General features: G+C 33.6%; 3 protein-coding genes across 4 annotated transcripts; 1 reads left to right on the top strand and 2 right to left on the bottom strand.

The window, feature by feature from the left end:
• Positions 1-5008: 5008 nt before the first annotated feature.
• On the bottom strand, positions 5009-6031 carry LOC128195798 (ABC transporter B family member 10-like). Its single transcript, XM_052874473.1, has 2 exons — positions 5358-6031; positions 5009-5175 (listed from the first exon to the last, which is right to left on the bottom strand). Exons 1-2 carry the CDS (start codon positions 5752-5754, stop codon positions 5009-5011), a joined length of 564 nt encoding a protein of 187 aa, XP_052730433.1. The 5' UTR covers positions 5755-6031.
• Positions 6032-12645: 6614 nt separating this feature from the next.
• On the top strand, positions 12646-13554 carry LOC108323086 (histone H1). The gene is made up of 2 exons (XM_017555430.2): positions 12646-12814; positions 12903-13554. Exons 1-2 carry the CDS (start codon positions 12734-12736, stop codon positions 13389-13391), a joined length of 570 nt encoding a protein of 189 aa, XP_017410919.1. The 5' UTR covers positions 12646-12733; the 3' UTR covers positions 13392-13554.
• A 922-nt stretch (positions 13555-14476) lies between these two features.
• Positions 14477-18484, bottom strand: LOC108323066 (protein WVD2-like 1). Of its 2 annotated transcripts, none has more exons than XM_017555397.2 (7): positions 18237-18484; positions 16552-17026; positions 15910-15995; positions 15605-15695; positions 15447-15518; positions 15165-15275; positions 14477-15058 (listed from the first exon to the last, which is right to left on the bottom strand). In XM_017555397.2, the coding sequence occupies exons 2-7, from the start codon at positions 17020-17022 to the stop codon at positions 14762-14764; spliced, it is 1128 nt and encodes a 375-aa protein (XP_017410886.1). In that variant the 5' UTR covers positions 17023-17026; positions 18237-18484; the 3' UTR covers positions 14477-14761. The 2 variants fall into 2 exon arrangements, with proteins under 2 accessions (XP_017410886.1, XP_052730135.1); XM_052874175.1 differs by lacking the exon at positions 18237-18484 and adding an exon at positions 17916-18199.
• Positions 18485-23980: the final 5496 nt, after the last annotated feature.

Below are 23980 nucleotides of genomic sequence, written 5' to 3'. Positions count from 1 at the left end.
CCAATCACGTAAGAGATTGACACTACTCTCTATCCAAAATCTTAAGATAATAAGTCATTTTTATATAATCTTCTAATTTTTCATTTTAATGTAATATAAGACTTAAACTCACACTTAAATTTCCAACAAATTAAACTTGCCCTGTTAGATAGAACATTTGAGAAATGTTCTCGCAAGTTTGTGTTGTGTTTCAGTTTCTGTTTGGTGTAGCTGAATCTATCATAATTTTTCATGTTAAATTTTTTACTTAGTTCATTCTTATGTTTTAATTTAATGTTTTGTAACAAACAGTAAATCTTTTTCATGGTTATTTTAAATGCTTTATATCCCTTTATCAACGTGACTTATAGAATATAAAAAATAAATTTATCATGAGTTATAAAATATAAATGATAATTAAATATATTTCTAAAATCCAGAACTAAAAAAACATAAAATATAAAGTCCAAATCGTATATAATCTGTATAAAACTTCTTATCAGTTGGTGCTGGTAGATGCACGTTATGACCACCAAAAAAGAAAAATGCACCCTTCATTTCATTTTAATATTTCATTTTTTTTTATCTGTCAAACCCAATAATCTGTGTAAAAGTGTTTTTAGAACTTCTTACTATATGATAATTAAATTATTAACTTTTATTATATTATCATGCCTTTTTATCCTTACCATATATATATATATATATATATATATATATATATATATATATATATATATATATATATATATATATATATATATATATATATATATATATATATAATATAAACCCAAAACTTAATAGTAATAGAACTCAATTAAAATTTTTGGGTTTTTCCTAGTTCAATCTCCGTTTTATTAAAATTTTCAATTTAGTCCTAAAAAGTGCTAATTTGAATCAATTGGACTTCTGCCGTTAAATTTAGTTAACGGAGTTAAGTTTAAGATTGACGTGAGTTTCTGAAATGGGATTTAATAATAGAATTTCCACTAAGTCGATTTTGTCCTCGCTGGTACTTTTTCTTCCGGTGATTCATCCAATGATGTTGTTGCTTACTTCCTACTTTTTTTTTGCATTGTTTTTTTTTCTTCAAAAAGTTGGTGTGCTCTGATAATTCTTACGGTAATAAAACTTTGTAATAAAACTTTGTTGCTTCTTTTCTCTTTTTTACTGTAATAAAACTTTGTTGCTTCATTTCTCTTTGAGTGCGTTTTTTTTATTACTCGCCAAAAATACATAGGGGTTTCGCCAAAAATCCCCAAAATCACGACCACCACAGGTTCCCTCTCCTCTCTGCTTACAAACACAATCCTTTAACCCTTAGGAAATCGTTTTCTCTCTCTTCAATGTATGTCTCTCTTTCTCTCTCTCCCTCTCTATTTCATGTTTTTTTCTCTGCTGCAATTTTAGAATTTTAGATTAATTTTGAAAGAGAGAACAAATTGTCTGTCGAGACAGAAAAGACCGAAATATAAGGCGGGGAGAGCTTCTTCTCTCCTCAATGGAAGGCGGCGAACAGATTTCCTCTTTGTCCACTGTCGCCATTACAACAATCGTTAATGTCACCGCCTCGCCTCCTCCGCTCGTGGATCCCTCTGTTGGTCCCGATCTCACTGTTGTGGAAACTGAAAATCACGCGATGCTTTCAGACAAAGAGCACGGTCACGAGCTTGACCTTGACCATGAGCACGATTGCGAGCATGACCATGACAAACACATCGGAGACCGCGATCACGCCGTTGTGCCCACTGTCTCGTCGGAGGATCTCAAACTCAAGATCATTAAGCAGGTGGAGTACTATTTCAGTGATGAAAACCTGCCTAGAAATAGTTCAAAAATCAATAGTGCTCGTGCCTTCTTCACCTGTGGTTCAGCAAGGAGAAACTACCTTGGTTGAGAAAGATGAGCTTTCGACCTGCAACCGAAGGCACCGCCGGTCGGAAGCATCATCGGCCCGTTCCCTTCCTCTTCCAAAACGGCTTCACCAAATAGCGAGAAACGCCGAACCGTGCATCCACCACTGGCGCTCCAACCACCATTTCCACTTTTCTTTACCCATTGCTTATTTCTTCTCTATTTGTTGTGTCTCTCTCTGTTGTCTATCTGGAAAGAAGATTTCTAGGTGGTGCTTGTAATGGAGGATGATTTTTTTTTATATTTTTAATCAAACATTTTTCAAGTTAACCTTAGGAAATTCCACGTAACACCCAGCTTATGTCACGTTTTAAAAAATTCACACATCAACCTCCCACATGTGCAAAAACTTAACCCCGTTAAGGAAACTTAACGGCAGGGGTTCAATTAATTCAAATTAACACTTTTAAGGACTCAACTGGGGATTCCAAAAAATAGAGAATCAAAATGAAAAAAACTCACAAAAATAGGGACAACTAAAGGGTTTAAACCGGTAATACTAAAAAAATTAATAATATAAGTTAATAATAAAAATAAAATATAATAATTATTAAAATAAGTTTATATGAATAACATATAAATTAATAATATTCACAATAGTAATAATAATATTTTTTATCCCAGGATAATTTGATCCATTTTATCGATTTGTTTTATCATTCTTAAATTCATCCTCAAAATCAATCAAAAGATTAATAACAATTAATTCAATATCAATAATATGTGACAAATAACTGTAATCAATAACCATTTTATTCAATTATCTATTATCATGTTACCCAAAAAATTATGTACATTCTTAATCATATAATAATTTCATATTATTATTATTATTATTATATATCTTACTATTTAGAATATATTTTAATTTATATATTTAAAAATATTAAATGTCAAATAAAAAAAATAACTGGTCTACAAATATATGTTATATTAAAAATACAAAAATTTCTTTTTATTATTTTGCAACCATGATTATATATAATCGATCTTTTCCAACACAACATTCACAACTACATGTATATCAAATATATAATAACACATTAATTTCTAGTATATATTTTCTAAATATAATGTAATTTAATTGAAAAAATTAACATATTATTATCATCATGTTTAACACTACAAAAATTTAGATTTTTACCGGGGGTTATTTTTTTCATTTCCGGCGGTTTTAACCCCCGTAAAGTACGTTACCCGCGGTTAAGAAAACCGCTGGGAAAAGCTGCGTCGCTAAATAATTACCGGCGGTTTTGTGAAAAACCGCCAGAATTAGCGGGGGTTTTGGAAAACCGCCGGAAATAGCGGGGGTTTTGGAAAAACCGCCGGAAATAGCGGGGGTTTTGGAAAAACCGCCGGAAATAACGGGGGTTTTGGAAAAACCGCCGGAAATAGCGGGGGTTTTGGAAAAACCGTCGGAAATAGCTGGGGTTTTTGAAAAACCGCCGGAATTAACGGGGGTTTTAGAAAAACCGCCAGAATTAATGGAGGTTTTACTGGAACCGCCAAAATTATCGGGGGTTTTGCTGAAACCTCCGAAATTAACGGGGTTTTTGCTGGAACCACAAAAAATATGTACACTTTTTTTTTTAGTTTTTTATTGTAAAATGAGATTATAATAAAATTATTTTTATTAACCAAACAAGAATAATATGAACTAAAACTGAATATTATATATAAAATAAATTACATTGTTCAACATATTAATATGTTCATACAACTAATTGTTCATATATTAAAAAGAAAGATATTCAATACTAAATTAACATACTAAAAATATGAATAAGATGTTCATTACATTACTAAAAAAGAAACAATGTCGAATTTTGTTCTTCTTCATTACTTTTATTGTTTGACATGTTCGCTTGGTCAAATACCTACAATATAACATAATAGTTACTCAGTAATATATTTAATAAAAACACACTTTGTTATATGTTATAACATAATATAATAACATATAGTTGAACTCTTCTTTCTATCGGTAAAAAGGCAATAATACATGCATTTTGAATTAAGAAACATAACATCACCAATAAATGCCGAGGATTGATCCAAGAAAACTAGATCAAATTTATTCTTGAAAGTGAAAAACAAACGCATTTGAACATAAATATTATTTTTCTATAGACTTACTTTGAAAACAAAACATTGAATATAATTCACTTAACTTCAAATTTAATTGTACTAAAAATTAATTTTATAGAATAAAAGAAGTTTAAAATCATGTTTTTATATACTGCCCGAACACAAGTGAGTAATAACAAAATTATAATACTTTGGCAGGGTAAGCAAGCAATTCTAAGTTTGCAGTACCTGACCTCCAAGTCCATAAATACTAGTTGGAAAGACCTGCATGTAAAATTGAAACAACATGCATATATATATATATATATATATATATATGTGTATATATATATATATATATATATATATATATGTATATATATATATGTATATATATATATATGTATATATATATATGTATATATATATATGTATATATATGTACAAGTATAAATTTTCTATGGGTTAATTATTGTATCAGACTATTTAGAGATGAGATATTAAATTGATATGATGTTGTTTCGTGACCTATAGAAACTATTTTCTTACTTTAACCCCATGTTTGTTGGGTAAATGCAGCAATAGCATTGAGTCCTCCAAGTTGGAGACCACGTTGAGCCATTCCCCAAGGAAATATCTCCTGCAAAGATCACTCCCTAGTTATCAACCAACTCAAGCTGCATTTTTCCTCTTCACATTATATACCAAGGACACTTAAACCATTAAAAAATTTGGAAGTAAATATACTTGGCCAAGCATTGCTACCTCTGCTTCAATACCCCCAACACCCCATCCAGCAACTCCAAGCCAATCAATCATTGTTGTATGTGAATCAGTCCCAAAAACACTCTCAGAATAAAGCATGCTATAAACAAATGTGCAATCTTTTCTTTGTTTTATGTTATAAGCATGCACCAGAGGTGATAATAAATCAAAATGAAGAACTAAATACATGAAGCTATTTTACATTTTATGGCAATTACATACACATATATTGTATGAAATTATTTGGATCCGACATCAGCTTCCCAATCCACATCATTCTCTATAAATGTGGGGGAAAAACTACTGTGGTGGAGTAGCCCTCAAGAAGACCACTAATGAAGTTATGAGCATTGGCAAGCTTAGCTGCTTCAATCACTTCTGAATCAGAGGCACCTTCTTTTCCATAGAGTATGTTTTCATAAATTAATGTGGCAAAAAGAGCTGGCTCTTGTTGCACAAGACCAATGTGTCTCCTAAGAGATTTCAGATTAAGTTTTGTGATGTCTTTGCTTGTAAAAGTTTAATTTATTCTTGTTAAAAGAATGTTACAGGCAAATAGCGTATGCATGCAAATGGGTCAATGACAAATCCTTAGCATTTAATTGGATAAAGTTCTACGAAAAACTTACCATCAACTAACACCCTTCCGGATACTGGATCAAAAAATCTGAGGATAAGGGAAATCACAAAGCTTTTACCAGAACCACTTTGCCCCACTAGAGCAACACTCTTGCCTGCAGGAACTCTTAGGTTGAAATCCTTGAAAATAATCACATCTGGCCTTGAAGGGTAGCTGAAATTGATTCTTTTAAGCTCAATTGTTCCCTCCACTGTTTTCAATTCTTCTCCAACATCTCCTGTTATTCCTGACTTTCTATCCATCACTTCGAAAACTGATGCAACCATTTGGTTCCCTTTCAAAAGGTCTGGGGCAAGGGCCAAAGTCTCCCCCATAGCCAGAGCTGTTACTATCAAAACCATAAATGACTTCATAATTGATTTAAAGCTTGCAAGCTCCTTTTCCATCAAAGTAGATCCATACCTGCAAAAAGTTTACACTCTGAGCACAAATGTAACCAGCATTTGGTAAGACATTAATCCTACAAGTAGCCTACTTAAGACAGAATAAAGTTAAAACATCTACCACAAGGCAAGACCATAAGATTAGAAAATAAAGAACTGGGAAACGCCATAGAATATGCCAACAATTTGGCCTCGTTTAAATGAGCGTTTAGAGGGATCAAGAAGCTCATTAGCATAAAGGTCAAGGACCTTTTCTTCAGAACAAAATGCAGCCACAGTGCGTATAATTGTGATCCTTGTAGAAAATTACTATTAATTTGGTAAAAAGGACAAAAAAAAAATGGTACAGGTTAAAAAATTCGACGTCTTAGCTCACACCGCTTATCTCTTCCATTTCCTATTATTTATTCCATTCTTCAATCTCTATCGCAGACAAAATCAAAAGTTCTTTCATCAATCTCAAAGCTGTGTCAAATACTTGATCTTATTGTACACATTCATGTATATTTGTCAGACCACATACTCATATAGGTAACAATTTACCAAGTAATTTCAGAACCCTATCCAACTAACACTCATCAATTCCATTACATAACACTACCCATCCACCTCCTCCACCCTGTCTTCTTCCACTTTCCCTAACATTCAATTAATCTAACACTTTTTTCAATCAACCAACAAACATACCAAAATTATGATTTAGAAGTGTTTATTATCTTTTCTTAAACTAATAAATTTATACAGAAAAAACAAACGATCATACCTTGGTGAGAGATGAAAGGTTTAACGGAGAAAATCCACGGATCAAACAGAGAGAATTCGAAGCTGACGTTGAAGTTCAAGACGGACACCTCGCACCCAAGCAGAGAGAGACCAACACGAAGCAGTTGAAAATCAATGAACAATGAAGCTTGTGGTGTAGCGAAATGAAGATTATGGTGCAGACAAGGGGTTTGGAGAAATGAGGCAGCGGGGAGGGACTAGAGTTTGGAGGAAAAATATTCAGAAAAATTAGACGTAGAAGGAATGAAAACGCGGGAAAATATTTTTGGATTATTTAAGGAGTACCGGCGCCAGAAGTAGTTTTTTTATTTTTTTAAAAAATGTTAACTGCGGTTTCGACATTAAACCGCCGAAATTATTTGAGGTTTATAAAACCCCCGAAAAATAACCCCTTCTAAAATTAATTATTTTTGTAGTGTAAGTTGATGCGTTTACATACTAAATTTATATTTCAAATTTTGTAACAATAATTCATATTATTTTATTGTTGCTTTATAGTTTATATTTGTTACAATAATTATATTTTTCATTATAAAAATTATAGTGATTATTGTATTCAACATACAATAACTATTACATTTAATATCTAACTACAATAAATATTCATTTCAATTATTCATTTATTTAAACATTACTTAAAATTATTTTTTAAATTAATAATTATGCACCAATTTAATTATTAATTATTATTATACATTTTAATGTCCTAATATCTACTAAAAAATATTTTAATATAATAATATAATTATTTAATTGTTTTTTAAAAAAGATTAAACTTTATATTCTGATATTGCATCTATTTATTATAAAAAAACTGTAATAATTAAATGTACATTTAATAATTATTTAATCAAGTGTAATAATAATTATATTATTAAACTTTCTATTTCAACATTGCATTTAAAAATTAGAAATAATTATAATTGGTAAAAAAATTATAAAATTACTAATTATAAAAAGAAAAGGGAAACATCCAATCCGTATATACTACGGGTCTCATACTAGTTTTTCTAAAAGGAAATTTCAGTGTGAGAAATACGAAGGATATGAAATGTGATCTTTTATTTGTTTTTTAAAATCCTTTTGGATTCAAATATGTATTTTTAAAAGAATTGTGATTTATTATATTAATATAGAGAAGAAATATGACAACGATGATTTTTTATAACTGTTTAAAAATTAAAACACGTTAAGACAAAATAAAAAATGATGTATTTTATCGTAGTTATAAACCAAAATAAAATAGTTAAGATTTTGTTTCGGTTAACTGAAACATTAAATCAAAAATAAAAAATATAAAAAAGTAGGTTTTTAACAACAGTTGACTGAAGTCATAAATTTTATTTGATTTTAAATAATTATTTAATTTTAAAGATATATGATAGTGAATTTGTAATACAAAAGTCATAAATCTTATTTGTGGGGTATGGACAGAGTACGTTCATTTTCTATGTAAACAAAGGTGACTATCATATGTAATTCTTGTGAGAAAAACATATCAAGTAGACTAAACTTCTTATATTCTTAACATCTTTATGTGAGTGAACGTTTCTTCAAACAGTTAAATAGTAATATTTAACCTTAAATATAGCACTCCAATTATAATATCAAAACTCCTCGCGTCTATGATAATTAACACCTATAATTTTGATATAATTCATACGTTAAATATATCATCTTTATTTTATATTTATTTTATATTTTTAGTTAGTTTATTATTTTATTTTTATTTATATTTTAGGATTAGTTCTTACCTTTTTTTATAAATTAATCTTATACATAATTTTCACTATATTCAACATATTATTTAGAACGACGATTTTTTGAGAAAATGTTTTTTGTTTCCTCTGTCACTACACCAATCGTTGTCGGCAGCGATGTCACTGTCTACCGCCATCGTCTATTACATCGTCTATTCAACTGACAATCACATGGTTTTTATCGTCTCGATCAGACGATCACCATGTCATCAACGACGCCTTCATTAGAGTTTCTACGCGCTCGCTCTTAACACCTTGTAAAGTTGTGGATCTGCTCATTTTCTTGTCGTGCATGGTGTCATGTCTAGTAGCAATTCAGAACGTCGAGGTCCCTTGCTTTTCTCTTTCAGGTTCGTCATGCATTGTCGCACGTCCGTCTTCTCTCATAAAACTATTGAGAGCATCGAGGTTGCTCTTTTTCCTATTTTAGGTACCCTAATTGGAGAATCTTGGATTTTTAGGATTTTTCTCTACTGTTCATCCATGGCTTCTTCCACTATCGTCTCTTCTGATTTCCTTTTTAACACCATTGCGTTTGACCATGTTTTTTCTCTCATGGAAAAGAAGGATTTTGTTACTTTATTTAGAGCCATGGTGACTCTCCAGCAATTACATCTTTATCCATTAGATGTCAATAATGCATTCCTTAAGGACAGTTTGCAGTAAGAGATTTACATGGAGCAACCTCCCAAATTTGTTGCTCAGGGAAGTCTTTTTGGTTGGTCCATGTAAATATCTTATTGCAAATTGTTGTTAAGGAATGAATTATTAACATCCAATGGATAAAGAGGTAATTGTTGGATAGCCACCACGACTATAAATAAAGTAACAAAAGCCATATTTTTCATGGAAGAAAAAACATATATGGACGATTCAAACACAATGGTGATAAAAGGGAGGTTAGAAGAGACGACGACGAGAATAAGTCATGGATGAACAGGAAAGAGAAACTTTAAAAATCCAAGATTCTCAAATCAAGACAACTAAAAAAGGAAAAAGAGCAACTTCAATGCTTTGAATAGTTCCATGAGAGGAGACTGGACGTGCGACAATGCACGATGAACCTGAAAGAGGAAAACGAGGGACCTATACGCTCTGGATTGCTATTATCACGTCATCATGCATGACGAAAAAAGGGAGCAAATCTACAACTTCAAAAGGTGTCGAGAGCGTGTAAGAGCTCCAATGAAGGCGTCGTTGACGACATGGTGGTCGCCTAGTTAACAATCAAAACCATGTGATTATCAGTTGAAACTAGAACTTCCATAGGGGCTGCAGTAGACGACGATAGTAGAGGATGACATCGTGTAATAACGGATACAACATATTTTTTTTTCTTCAAAAGAACCTTAGACTCTTCACTAGTGCAGAATTGGCTTTTAACGTCTCCCCATAGACGTCCGTCCACAAAAGCCCCAACGTATATAATTGATCGGTGGCATATTCGTAAATAAGTGAAACTCGAGACGTCCGTCCTTGGTCGAGCTGGACGTTTATAATATTATAGACGTCCGTGGGATGGGGACGGACGTCTACTAGCCTCCCCATGTCAGCCCTTAAACGTCCGTCCTGTGGCGAGACAGACGTTTATAATATTATGAACGTCCGTCTCGCCCCAGGACGGACGTTCTAAGGGCTGAACAAGTGAACGTTTCAGTCCCCATGGTCAGCCCTTAGAACGTCCGTCCTGGGGCTAGATAGGCGTTTATAATATTATGAACATCCGTCTCACCCCAGGACGGACGTCTAGTAGGCTGAACAAGTGAACGTTTCAGTCCCCATGGTCAGCCCTTAGAATGTCCGTCCTGGGGCCAGACGGACGTTTATAATATTATGAACGTCCGTCTGGGGAGGACGGACGTTCTAAGGGCTGAACAAGTGAACGTTTTAGTCCCCATGGTCAGCCCTTAGAACGTCCGTCCTGGGGCCAGACGGACGTTTATAATATTATGAACGTCCGTCTGGCGAGGACGGACGTCTAGTAGGCTGAACAAGTGAACGTTTCACTAGGCTGAACACTGAACGTTTCAACTGCCCGTGGGAGGGGGGCGGACGTTCACTAGGCTGAACACTGAACGTTTCAACTGCCCATTTGTCAGCCACTTGAACGTCCGTCCTGGGAGGGCGCGGACGTTTATAGTATTATAGACGTCCGTGGGAGGGGGGCGGACGTTCACTAGGCTGAACACTGAACGTTTCAACTCCCCATGTCAGCCACGTGAACGTCCGTCCTGGGAGGGCGCGGACGTCTATAATATTATAGACGTCCGTGGGAGGGGGGCAGACGTTCACTAGGCTGAACACTGAACATTTCAACTGCCCATGTGTCAGCCACGTGAACGTCCGTCCTGGGAGGGCGCGGACGTCTATAATATTATAGACGTCCGTGGGAGGGGGGCGGACGTTCACTAGGCTGAACACTGAACGTTTCAACTACCCATGTGTCAGCCACTTGAACGTCCGTCCTGGGAGGGCGCAGACGTTTATAATATTATAGACGTCCGTGGGAGGGGGGCAGACGTTCACTAGGCTGAACACTGAACGTTTCAACTCCCCATCTCAGCCACGTGAACGTCCGTCCTGGGAGGGCGCGGACGTCTATAATATTATAGACGTCCGTGGGAGGGGGGCGGACGTTCACGTGGCTGAACACTGAACGTTTCAACTCCCCATGTGTCAGCCACTTGAACGTCCGTCCTGGGAGGGCGCAGACGTTTATAATATTATAGACGTCCGTGGGAGGGGGCGGACGTTCATTAGGCTGAACACTGAACGTTTCAACTCCCCATGTCAGCCACTTGAACGTCCGTCCTTGGAGGGCGCGGACGTCTATAACAGTATTAATATTGTAAACGCGAACCCGCGAGCAGTTACGCTCGTCTTCCCCCCGCGAACGCTGTGTGCTCCATTGATTTTCCAGGTGCGTTTTCTCTTTTTTGGACCGTTTAAATTAACTTTCAATCCGATTACATTGCTCTGTGATGAAATACCTTTGATTTGAGCCGATTAAAAATCATTTTTGGTACGTTTTTTTGCAGTCTCTTGCGTGTTCTTGGGCGGATTCTTTGACTGTTTTTGGGCTACGTTTTATGTCGTTCCCTCCCTTTGACTGTTTTTGGGCTACATTCTTAGGCCGTTCCGGCAGTGCACAAACGGACGTCCAACCCCCCAGCCCCTACCACTAACAATACAGCCAAGTAGACGTCAAGGGTCGAGGCGCCGGACGTCTATATGGACGTCTGGCCTGACACAATGGACGTTTATATAAACGTCCGGCCTGACATAGCGGACGTTTATATAGACGTCCGACCTGACACAATGGACGTTTATATAAACGTCCGGCCTGACATAGCGAACATTTATATAGACGTCCGACCTGACACAACGAACATTTATATAAACGTCCGTCCTGGCACAACGGACGTCTACATAGACGTCACCCGCATAGACGTCCGTTGGAGGTTGGACGTCAAAAGACCCACAGAACGGACATCTATTGCCCGTTCTGCACTAGTGCTTCTAGATACCAAAATCAATATGATAAAAACTATGTATGAAACTAATTTTCCTTATAATTAAATATACACATATTCTTTATTTATAATAAAAAATATAGATTAAACTGAAAATATAAATAAATAATAATAATAAATTAACTAAATTTAAAAAATAAATATAATATAAAGATAATATATATATATATATATATATATTTAAATTTCAAAAGATTTTATTTCTAAATATCTTGTAGATATTTCTTGAATGCAAAAAGTAATGTACATATATGTTAACGATGCCATCTACATGATATATTTTTGACAAAATAATTTATTCCTTAAGCTTACAAATATCAGTAAATAATTATAAAGAAAGAAAAAAATCAAGTATGTTTTACACAATACTTGTAGATATTATCTCTACTCCCCCTAGTCCACTGTAATCCTTGATGGGGATTTCACCCAACCATTCATAATTAAACCGTTTGCAAGACAAGGACAATCATTTCAATTAGAAAATTCAATTAAGAATCACAAATAGATAATAGTTGCAAAACTAAGATGCAAAAAATGTCATTAAAATCAGTGTAAAAATTCACATCTTATTTAGCAATGAAAACCACAAAAAAACACACCCACCCCCAAAAACTAAAAATTGTGGCTAGAGATGGAAAAAAGTTAAAGCGCTACGATCCATGTGACTTAAATTAATAACCGTAGATAGTAACAAATCCAAAGGTGGATATTTAAACAAAGCAAAACATAGCGAATCCGAGTGAACCTCCTTCCCACCAATCAGAGCTACCGATTTTTTCTTTCTCACTGCTCTATATAAATGTCTTTCCACCCCCAATTTTCTATCATCCTGAGTTTTCTCTTTGACCTATTATCTCTTTTTCGCAACCGTTATTTCTTTTATTTTCTTTAAGCATCAGTTTAGCCATGTCTACCGCAGCGCAACCCAAAGTTAAGAAAACAGCTGCGACCACCAAGAAACACCTCTCTCACCCTACCTTTGCCGTGGTACTTTCCAATGATTTTTTCAATTCAATTAATCTCATGCTCTTATCTTATTTCAGTTTGTTTATTTATGAATTTTTGTGTGTTGAAGATGATATCGGAGGCTATTACAAGTCTGAAGGAGAGAACTGGTTCAAGTCAATATGCGATAACGAAGTTCATCGAAGGGAAGCACAAGGAGTTGCCTCCAACCTACAAGAAACTTGTACTCATTCAGCTCAAGAAATCTGTTGCTGCTGGCACACTTGTCAAGGTTAAAAACTCCTTTAAACTTGCACCCACTAAACCTGTCTCTGCTCCTCCTGCTAAGGTTGCTGTTGCTGCTCCTAAAAAGCCCAAGTCTGTTACCAAGACCACCACCAAGGCTGCTTCTAAGCCCAAGCCTGCTCCTAAGAAGAAGCCTGTGTCTAAGCCCAAGGCTAAGACTGCTGCTGTAGCTGTCAAGCCCAAGGCTAAGCCTGCCAAGAAGGTTGTTGCCAAGTCTGCCAAGAAGACTCCCGTAAAAGCGGTGAAGAAGCCCAAGAGTGTGGTGAAGAAACCCAAGAGCGTGAAATCTCCAGCCAAGAAAACCAAGAAGTGAAAAAATGGAGTGGGATGGGTTTTGATTTGATGTTATAGTGTTATCTATTTCAGATGAAATCCTAGTATAGGTTGGTATATTGTTAGAAAGAGAGTATTTGATGTAAATTTTCTTGTTAGAAAGAGTTCTCGTTTGCATTGAATACAGTTCTTCATTATTCATATATTGGTTTACTCTCCTATTGTCAATTGGATTGCATTTTTCTTTTTCTTGATCATTATAGTTGCTCCTTACAGCACTGGCTTGTGTTTTGTGTTGATAAGAAGATGTTTGTGAATTTCTAAGAAATTGTCCTGTGATTGAGATAATTCTTTCAATTTGTCTTCTATTGTCATGCATGAATTGGAGGAATATTGTGGAATATGAATAGAAGGAATAATTTGAAGACTCTTACATTTTTTTATTCATTCTTTGAATTGCATTTACTTTTTCATTTGAGATTTTAATATAGTAGGGGGATAAAATTATAATTATAAAAGATGATGAGCTTCTATGGTTTCAATTGGGTGGCTGAAATGACTTGGACCAACAATGGTTGAGTGAGCCCAACCTGTTTACTTTATCAGTTTAGAAATCAAATGTTAAAAGTTTTACAGAAAATGAATTTAAAGACTGTTTAATTTTTCTAATTGTTAATATATTATTAATTATAATATTTTTTATTTATAGCATATTTTAAGTGGCTTTTCCTTTATCATCAAATGTTTATTTCTAATTTGAACATTACTGTTCTATGTGTTAGAAATAATTTTATAAAATAAGTAATGATCCTTCAGTAATATAAACATGACAAATGTATATATTTGATTGATTTATTAATGATATGAAAGCTTAGATTTGTACAATAGAAAAGCTTGGCCTTATTATTAGTTATTATTCACGGCGTCCAACCTCCAGTGCATAGTCTTATCCGATGTGGGAGATAATGTGCCAGAAGTACATCTTGATTCTCTTAGTGATATTCTCTTTAATAACTTGGAATGGAAATACTTTCCCAAATTCATTCACGTGTTCTTAGTTTTTCTTCGGAATCCTAGGCCCTGTTGGAAAAATTCAAAACTAACAGCGTACAAGAGATTTACAAGAAGAAATCAAAATGTGAAACCGTGTAATAGATGCAACCGTGTAACACTCAGACACCCCTGATGCTAGTCCTTGAGAAAGGTAAATTATATTTAAAACGGGAGGACTAGTCTCTGGGGAAAATTCATACATTGATACAAAACATATTACATCAATAACTCTCATCATTATATAATAAGACATAATAAGGTAGTGTAGCAATATAAGTTACAAAACATATACACCGCAAGTCACAAAAGTCAGTCCGGGTGAAAAGAAAATGATGAAGCCTTTTTTGGTCTCAGCGGTCATGATTGAACTGATATGTCTGCATTTGCACGGTCTGTGATGTTGGGAGGAGCCGTTTTTGTTTCCTTATCCATTTTCGATCGTTCTTTCGGTTTGCAAACGCCGCTGTTGTTGCTGTTGCTATTGCGTCGAATGTTGTTTTTGTGAGGGAAAGGGGCATTGGAACCACTCTTGATGTGACCTCCACCTCCTGTGCTGTGACGCGCTCGACTACAGGCTTCTGGAGATGAGTTCACAGTATCCCCAAAGCTCCTTCTCCGACTTAGTTTTGGTGACTTCGGTCGAGTCAGTGGCAGCTGTCACTCACCAAACCAAACCCAGTTCATATATTTCTCATCCAAATTAAAAGAACCAAAAATACTGTTATGGTTGTTTAATATTCATAGAAAGAGGCCAAAATACCTTCTTTAATTCAGTCTTAGGAGGAGGCCCTTCATAGTAGAAACTTGGTACTGGATTTGCTTTGATTACCAAATTCTTTCTCAACTGCTTGATGGCTGCTTCTTGCTCTTCCTATCATATCAATTCAATGCGCAAAAGATTACATGGGGGGGTAAACATAAAACAAGTAATCCAGGCTTTGGTAAAAGGGATGAGGGTGATGCTTGTAGTTCGAAGAGGAAACAGAAAGATAAGAACTTTTAAATAACAGTGTATAATGCAACTACAAGATAAAGACAGTACCTTTAGCCTTGCCTCGTACTGGTTTTTCTCTTCTCGAAGAGCTCGATGTTTCTCCTCCAACTTCAGATAAAACTGGATACATAAAATAATAATATCAACATGGAACAATCCTCTGTTTCGAATTATATACAAGAGTCAACTTGTCAGTCAATCAATACCTCCCTCCGTTTCTCTGCACGTTCAGAGCACCTAAATGTAGGGGCTGAACCGAGAGTCACCTTAGATCTGGCTGTGCGCATAGACATAGCACTAGTGTTTGTGGTCAAGGAACATTTGATAAAGTAACAGACGTATTGTTTGGATGGTTTCAAAATAAGAAAAGAAATCTCACTGAAATTCATTATGTTATAAATGTTTTAGACTGTACAAGAATGAAGTGTCACATGCCAAAAGATTCTGCAACTGTAGGTAAAACTTGCTCTGTTAACAATAAATCATCAAAATATCCATGTTTAGAGGATACGAGGAAGCAATAGACCAATTATCTTCATCATCATAGTTCTTCTTATCATGTTGCAAAGGCTTGCTCGATGAAAAAGGTGAGTTTGGCTGAAAAAATGGAACTTTTCTGTTAGCGACTCAAACAGAAAAATAAAACGTTGCAAAGCATCCTGACAAACGTCAAAATATATAAATAGGAAGTCTATTAACAGAAAACCTTAACAAATTAGCAATGCATACAAAATAAACCATTCATGTATTTCTTTGACATGGTATTTTGAGTTTCCCAAAATCTAACAGACTTGAAATTGATCCAATGCATATATACGTCTCAAATTTTTAATACCATAAACTACCTTCATTTCGAGATTTAAAAAGATTCCTTTGGCAAGCTTTCTTGTTTGAATTGCAGAGGGTTGAGAAATTAAACCTCTGTCAAAGAAACATATCTCGCACAAACAAGCATGTTCTAAAACAAAATGAAGATCCTTGGTCTGTAATTCTAAGTAAAACTGGAAACAACCTATTAATAACATATATGCATAGCATTCACCAGGTTAAAGATACACCCTTGGCTAAGTTATATGAGTATGTATGGATTGAAGTGGTTCATTCTTCAACATCAACATGTGATGGCATAACAATAAGCAGGACCATCAATTACCTGTGAATTCTTTGATGAGATAGGTGAGTGCATGTTGTTAGTGTTTGATGACAAATTCAGACCATTTGCATCAGCTTCAGTATCAACAATCTGTGTGTGAGATTCATGCCTTTCAGTAACCAGATCAGTTGGATGTGTAACAAAGTGACTAGTATGCTCTTTTCCAGCAGGCGAGCTAAACTTAATACTGTCACCCATTTTGAGCACTTCAGAATTCTCAATCTCCTCCTCAGGCAAGTCAGTATTACAGTTCGTTGTTTTGGCACTCAAAACATCCTTCTTCTCATGGCTTTTCTCGACAAAAGAATTACCTATGGTACATTCCTTTACCTCATGGTCCTTTGCTTGAGCCTTAGCTGCTGCGATTTTAGGAGAAATGCATACATTATCATTAGAACTACCATAGGAAGCTGGTACTACACCATTTGGCTTCTTGTCCACAACTTGCATGCCTGTAACTTCTCTCCCCATGGAACTGCAGGATTTAAGTTACAGCATGAGTGACACAAGACTCAGACAAAGATTTAATGCTGAAATTTCATCTATGTGCGTTAAAATTGAAGAAATACTACACATATTAAAACAGAGTTACGCCACCCGATAAACCAAATAAAAAAGTCACTTCATATGTTTAAGGTCAGCTTAGTACACTGTCCTGTATACGAAGGTAAAAGATTAAGGGATTAGTTAAATATCCTTATATAGATTAAAGAAATAGTAAAAGGAAGCTACTTCTTCTGAATGGGTTATAAACAGATCCAGGAGAGCATCCAGTTAAAAATGAATTAGTGATTTTGAAATTTTCATCAACCGCCCTGTAACCTCCAGATTCTGACGTAGAACGAGAGAAAACGGCAAGTGTAGACATTTCAAGGTCTGGCATAACAGCATATTTTTTCAGAAGTAAAAACTAAAATTCCACATAAGAAGCAAAAATGAAAATTAGAAAGCTACTTCAATATGATCTTTAAATGAAAGGTAAGGAAATATATATATATATATATATATATATATATATATATATATATATATATATATATATATATATATATATATATATATATATATATATATATATATATATATATACTTACATAGTAGAGTAATAAAGTGAATGAAAAATAAAAAAACAATGTTTCCCTTTGTCTGGAGGAACAGAAACGGAGACGCAAAAAGACTAATTCAAACAACTAAATTCACCAGTAACAAGTGTGATGAGTCAGCAGAGAAACCGGAAAATTAAAGCTTTTGAAAAGAAAAGAAATTACATAAACCCGGCAAGTGAAGAAATCAACCGAAGAAATGAGAACCCTTAAAATAAACAAACGAAAACATGGAAAAGTAAAAAGGAAATCGAATTCCACTTTTGAGCCAATATTCATATCCCCATTTTGAAAAGGAGAAGGGTAACTGTTGGCGGTGAAAGAAGAAGAGGTTCTGAGGAGCTAGCCAGCACTGGCGAGTATAAAAATCAACGAATCAGAAGAAAGATCAAAGAAAGGATAAGCCCACATCACAAATCACAGAAACAAGCAGAAAAGAGTGGAAATGGCAGATAAATCTCTCCACAGTAGGGCGAAGCAGAGTTAGGTGCAACAGAGATCGACACCCACATTGTAAAGCAAAAGAAAAGCGAACCAAGAATGGGAACAGAGTCAGCAAAGAATGAGAGAAATGTAGCTTACAGTTGTGGCCTGATCTCACAAGATCTCCTTCCTCTTCCTTCTTTCCTCCCTCTCTCTTTCTCTCTCTCTCTCTCTCTTTTGCGTGTGTGTCTCTGGTTGTGTGCTTGTTTTGTTTTATTTCCTTGTGGGTGGGTGTCAAATACAAAGAAAGTCCAAAATTTATGTTTCAATAATATTCTTTTGCTTTATCAAAAACCTCCTTTCTCTTTTTTATTCTCGCTCTCCTCCTATTTGCGTTTATGTTCCTTCGTTGGTTTAACATTATTTATAGATGGTCTTTTCTGGTTTTTAACGGCGATTTTTCACCGAGACACTTTTCTCCGTAGGTTGTCGGAACATCTAACGGCGTTAACTGAGAGTGAGGTTAAAGTCAAATAAAAATTAAAATGTAGAGTAAAAGGAAGAGAAGACGAATGATATTAGTCATCCAACAGATAAGGTATATGCTTTGGTCTTATAGATATGCCTAAATATAGCCAAACAATTATAGGCTAGTAGACCAATATCTCCACCAAAATAATACACAACTTTTTTCCTAATTTTCTACATAAAAAATAATCACACGGTATTAAAATTGATATTGTATCAACATCATGAGGAATAAGACCGTGATTATAGGATATTAATTGTAAGCAAAGAAAAAAGTAGTCCAAAAGAAGGAATGCATTTTCTGTTATGAAGTTGTTGAATAACTAATCTAGAATATGTTTTTAAAAAACAAGTATACGAACTACACTTTAATACACGAGAGAATTGTTTCTTTTCATTAGAATTAAGCATTTTCATTCACATCAACTTCAATCTAGTTTTATATGCCATATCATTCATTAAAGTGTGAAGTTACTTTACATGATTAAGATGATAATCCAACCTTGTTAAGAAACTTGAATAAATATCCTATTCGGGTATGCTAATTAATTCTTCCTACCAATTGCTTATTTCAATGAGTTTTACCTTCGCGAACAAAAGCAACAAAACTATTTAGACGTTTATATTCTATTTCCTTTTATGAAATGGAGTATGAATTTATCGTTTGGGGTATTCTCCCTCTTTCTTGAAAGTAAAGCGACAATTTGACAGTACAATGATAATGATTAAAAGTCATCATAATCATGGACAGGTTTAAGCAACAATATCTGGGTCGAATTAGATGAGTAGGATTAGGAAGGGATAAAAAAAAAAAAAATCTTCTTTTTACTTTTTCCCCTCTCTTTTGTGGGGTTGTTTTGTTTGTTGTTCTACCTCTCTCTCTTCTTTCCAAATTTCTATTCTCCATCTTTATTTAATAACCGTGTCTGTCATTTGACCAGACATAAAGGTTTGTTCTGTCACCCAATAACTACTACCAGTGAGTAGTAAGAATGATGCATACTCATCAACCCAACCGCTACAACCATCTTCACTCAATTCACCACAATGTTTCTACTCGATGCTACCGTGGAACAACATTGTACAATCACGTGACAGATTAAATGTAACTTTCATTTCTAACTCGTGAACATTATAATTATGGCATCAAATCTTTCCTATGTTTCTATGGGTGTGGACAAGGTTCGAGCTTCTCAAATTCTGTGACACATACTTACCACTTACAACAATCATGCTGAAGATAAATTCCATGTCATTAACATGGTCTCATTCAAGTGATATCAATTGAAAAATGCGCACGTACCAGACGTTAGAAGCTATGCCATAGAATTGTGACACAAATTATGAAAGTTCTGTTTTCGACAGAAAAGTGCAAGTTTAACCTTCATTCCATTATATGCAGGTATATATATATGCATATGGTTGATTAATTGTTCTCGTCACAAATCCCAAGCTTCTTTCTTAAGATAAAAAGTAACATCTTGAAAGTGTATTTCTTATTGTTAGGTAGGTGTATAATCAATCAATGATAAATGCACACCATTTTGTTTTCTTCCGGATGATGAAACGTTGAAAGATGCTTGCCAAATTCATGTAAACACAAGTTAGTAACATTTTCTTCTGTATGATGATTGTTAACAAAGCATCATCTATCAGAGTATAAATAGGGTAACAAAAAGGCCAACCAAGAAGCTTATGCTGCAAGCTATGTTTATTTTTGAATATGAGCTAACTCGATTAACTCCATCGTTTTTTTCATCATAACATGTTCCCACACCTTCTTTATAGAGTCGAGGTACAGTAGCAGGGACACCTTTTCTCTTTTTTCTCGTTTTGCTCATCTTCTATGGCGGTCATTCTCCTTTTGAATTTGAAGGTGCAAAGGAGCTAACTATAACTCTCTATTTCAAATTCCCCTATAGTTTAGTTAGTAGAAACTACTGATAACTTCATTATCACTTTATTGCCATGTTAATTACTAACTAAATAAAGTATTGCCACACTTGTAGGTAGGTAGAATTTAGAAAAGCCTTTAAAAAATGAGGTTCTTTATTGGCAGTGGAGAATAAGGGGAATCCCACATATTAATTGTTTGTTTAATAATAGCATATGCTGGTAGAAAATATAATTAATCACAGATAATATCTTGCACTGGCTTAAATAATTGGCCATTTATTCATGACCTAAATTCTGAGAGCTTTTACTTGATGCCTACATTGACATTGTTGTTGTATACCTAAAAATTTGAAACCAGTAGATGTTCCTTGTGTGTTTGAACAAGAAGGGTCAAAATTACTGGTGAAGACCGAATAACTTTCTGTCAGAAATGGCTGTAGTAAGAGGCAATGAGACACTCTTCGCTGTTACTTGTCTCTGGACATTCTTTATTCATCGTCTTGCATTCGTACGTTCTGTCATTGCAACATGTTGTTGTGGTTTGTGAACACTGTTTATGGAGACTTGTGTTTTATTGTCGATCAGTTACGGGAATCTGTTCTCTTCCTAATTCCTAACTCTGGAACAATGTAGAACCTTTGACCTTTGAACATAAAGTATGCTACTATTGCTATACCATGATTTGCCAAGATTTTGCTTTATCTTTGGTTTTGCACCGACGGAGAAAAAAGATGCTTTGTCTTGTTACTTTTGTGTTTCCTCGACTATTTTAATGTTTGATACTGTTTCATTTCAATAATCAAATTCTGAATTGAAATCCTTTCTAAACATATATTAAAGTCATAAAGTAAACAGTATCGTTGTATGTTTTAAACATGTTTACAAGAATTGACCATATTTAATCTCTATTTTCAATCGTGGGCTACCTTTTGGCCTACACTTTAATATTCCATTTGTTTTCCCCTTTCAAGGTTTCCACAAACTGAAAAGAAGTTGAACCCTTCGTTTCAAATTAATCATACAAGGAGTGCAGGTGCAGAAAATTGAAGAAAATTCCCAAGTTGTTAGGTGTATGTTGTTTTGCTGTGTCCGAGGTACAATGATTAATTTTAATTCAATTGTGTGATCGTTTTAATTGAAGCATCAGTGATTAAGATCTGAAATCTACGTACCACAATTCCAATATCTAATGCAGTTGAGATATCATGCCCAATACCTACAAAACAATTTTATCAGAGTCACCGAATGTGTTTGTTACAACTTCTCAAAATTATTTGAAATTTAAAAGAATCAGAAAATTGATTACCACCAAAAGAGATTTAAAACAACTTTCAATAAAATTATATTGTTTTTTTTTTCTTTTTGTAGCTAAAACCTTGATTAACAAGTGTTAAACTCCATACCAACAACAACTATAGCTTTCCAAATGAATTTCTTAAGCAATAGACTTGATTTTCTATTTCTGGGTATGATTAAGTGCATACTAGCTAACACATCGTTATTCATTAATTACATACATGGAACGCGTACAGGTTTTAATTGTATGTATTTTAATAATTAATGACATTAAAGTGTCACCCAACACGTTATTTTCAATCAATTTCGTATTCCTTAAGAACTTAGAGGCTAGTGCAGTATCTTAACCCTTCACCAAATGATAGTTTCAAATTAGAGACTCGTTTGAATTAAACCAATTTATATTACCTATATGGTTAAAGTCTCTTTTCTTTCATACAAACAAGCCTCAATATTTTATGTAGATATTGCCTTTGTGCTGTGGTTGACCTTTATGTTCCAAAGAAATGAAAAAAATGCAAATAATAAATATTGTTGTGGAGGATCATCAATCCTCGTTATAACACGTTTTCAAATCAAGAAATGATATTTTTCTGTTATACTTAGGATCCATGTATTGTACTTCATGTTCCCAAACATACATATTTGTATATAAATTAGAAAATCATGAGGACGAGACATGAAAGCTTAACCGATGAATTATTATATAGTTGAGCAAAATTATATAAGGAAAATTCGCTGGAAATATATAATTATAATTTATATGTATTTTATGGTATGATGGAACCAACCATTTTCACTGCACATGCCAAGTTAATTTTATCAACACCGATGCCTCAGCCGACATCTCCATCGTTCAACTGAAAATATGTACTTCTAAGTCTGATAGAGAACCAAATACAACAACTTACACTACCGTTCTAATCAACCTTAACCTTAAAATTGATATACATGATTTAAAAACTACATTTTAACATTAATTCAATTTTATAAAAAATTGTTTGTAAAATAAGGGTTATATCTCTTTTATTTTTTTACTTAATTTTATAAAATTAATTTGTAAAACGAAATTCACACTTATTTATATATTTTAAATGTATTTTATTTGTAAATGGTATGGAGTATTTAAAAAGGATTTTTTCTTATAAGATTTTAATCTTACATAATGTAAAATTTAAATTAATACTTGAATTTCATTAGATCTAATTTAATCAAGTTACTCATTTATAATATTAGATATATATCAAAATTCTACATTAATTAAAATTTAAATCAAATTATATTATCCAAGTAAAATTTATCCTTGATTTAATTAAATTGATAGTATAAAATAAATTTAATTTTTAATATAAAAAAAATTTAATAATAGACACTATCATATTTTTGACACCACATTTTTTTACTACCATTTGACATTATTTCTAAATGTTATTCACTCTTTCTTTCTTTTAAAAATATTTTTAAAAATTAAATTTGATTACAACTATTTTATCCATATATTTCCTTTAATAATTGGGATGTATTTGTTAGAAAGAAAAGGACCAAAGGAGATCTAGAAGTGCAAAAAGGGTGTGTGGGCACCTTTGATTTGGTTCCAGGGAACTAAGCATTACAATATTCCAATTAATTGGTCACATATTAAATAATTGTGCACGTGTGGAAATAGACTCCCACTTTATCCCTATTTTTCTTTCTATTAACAACAAATTATGAATTTCTCTTTATTATTCCTACTACCTATTATTTCAGCCTAATAAAGTATTAAATCTTTTTCTTTTTACATTTTAATATGAAGAAAACAGGTTGTCTTTCTTTAAACATGCTATGGTAAAATTGTTAGTCTTTATAATAGCTACAAAGTATCTTCCTTTAAACTTTGGATAATTAAAAAAAAAATCCATTACTCATTTTTTTTTTTGTGAAAAAATACAAAGAGAAAGAAAAGGTAAGATATAAAATTTGTTTTTTTTTTTAAAATAGATGAGTGATTTCTTTAGTATTTGTAATGAATATGAGTAGGATTGAATTGAAAAAGAATTAAATGTAAATTAAATTGGATTTAATTCATTTTATTTGTGGTTTAAATGAGTTCGAGTTGAATTGAAGGGATTGATTTATAATTTATCAACAACAATTTTTTATTAAATTTTTATTATTTTCTTCATAATTTTTTTATTATAATT

The sequence above is a fragment of the Vigna angularis genome, chromosome 3, assembly GCF_016808095.1.
Source record: "Vigna angularis cultivar LongXiaoDou No.4 chromosome 3, ASM1680809v1, whole genome shotgun sequence".
NCBI classification, from domain to species: domain Eukaryota; kingdom Viridiplantae; phylum Streptophyta; class Magnoliopsida; order Fabales; family Fabaceae; genus Vigna; species Vigna angularis.
The sequence above is the reverse complement of the archived record's forward strand: the minus strand, read 5'-3'. Positions and strand labels throughout refer to the sequence as shown.

Excerpts from the sequence above, each read along its gene's own strand:
- LOC108323086 (XM_017555430.2), top strand. The coding sequence starts at position 12,734 with ATGTCTACCGCAGCGCAACCCAAAGTTAAGAAAACAGCTGCGACCACC. Across the intron at positions 12,815-12,902 it reads CTCACCCTACCTTTGCCGTG|ATGATATCGGAGGCTATTAC; the intron begins GTACTTTCCAAT and ends TGTGTGTTGAAG.
- LOC128195798 (XM_052874473.1), bottom strand. The coding sequence starts at position 5,754 with ATGGAAAAGGAGCTTGCAAGCTTTAAATCAATTATGAAGTCATTTATG. Across the intron at positions 5,176-5,357 it reads CGGAAGGGTGTTAGTTGATG|AGCCAGCTCTTTTTGCCACA; the intron begins GTAAGTTTTTCG and ends TTGTGCAACAAG.
- LOC108323066 (XM_017555397.2), bottom strand. The coding sequence starts at position 17,022 with ATGGGGAGAGAAGTTACAGGCATGCAAGTTGTGGACAAGAAGCCAAAT. Across the intron at positions 15,276-15,446 it reads AGTACGAGGCAAGGCTAAAG|GAAGAGCAAGAAGCAGCCAT; the intron begins GTACTGTCTTTA and ends TTGATATGATAG. Across the intron at positions 15,059-15,164 it reads CTAAGACTGAATTAAAGAAG|CTGCCACTGACTCGACCGAA; the intron begins GTATTTTGGCCT and ends GGTGAGTGACAG.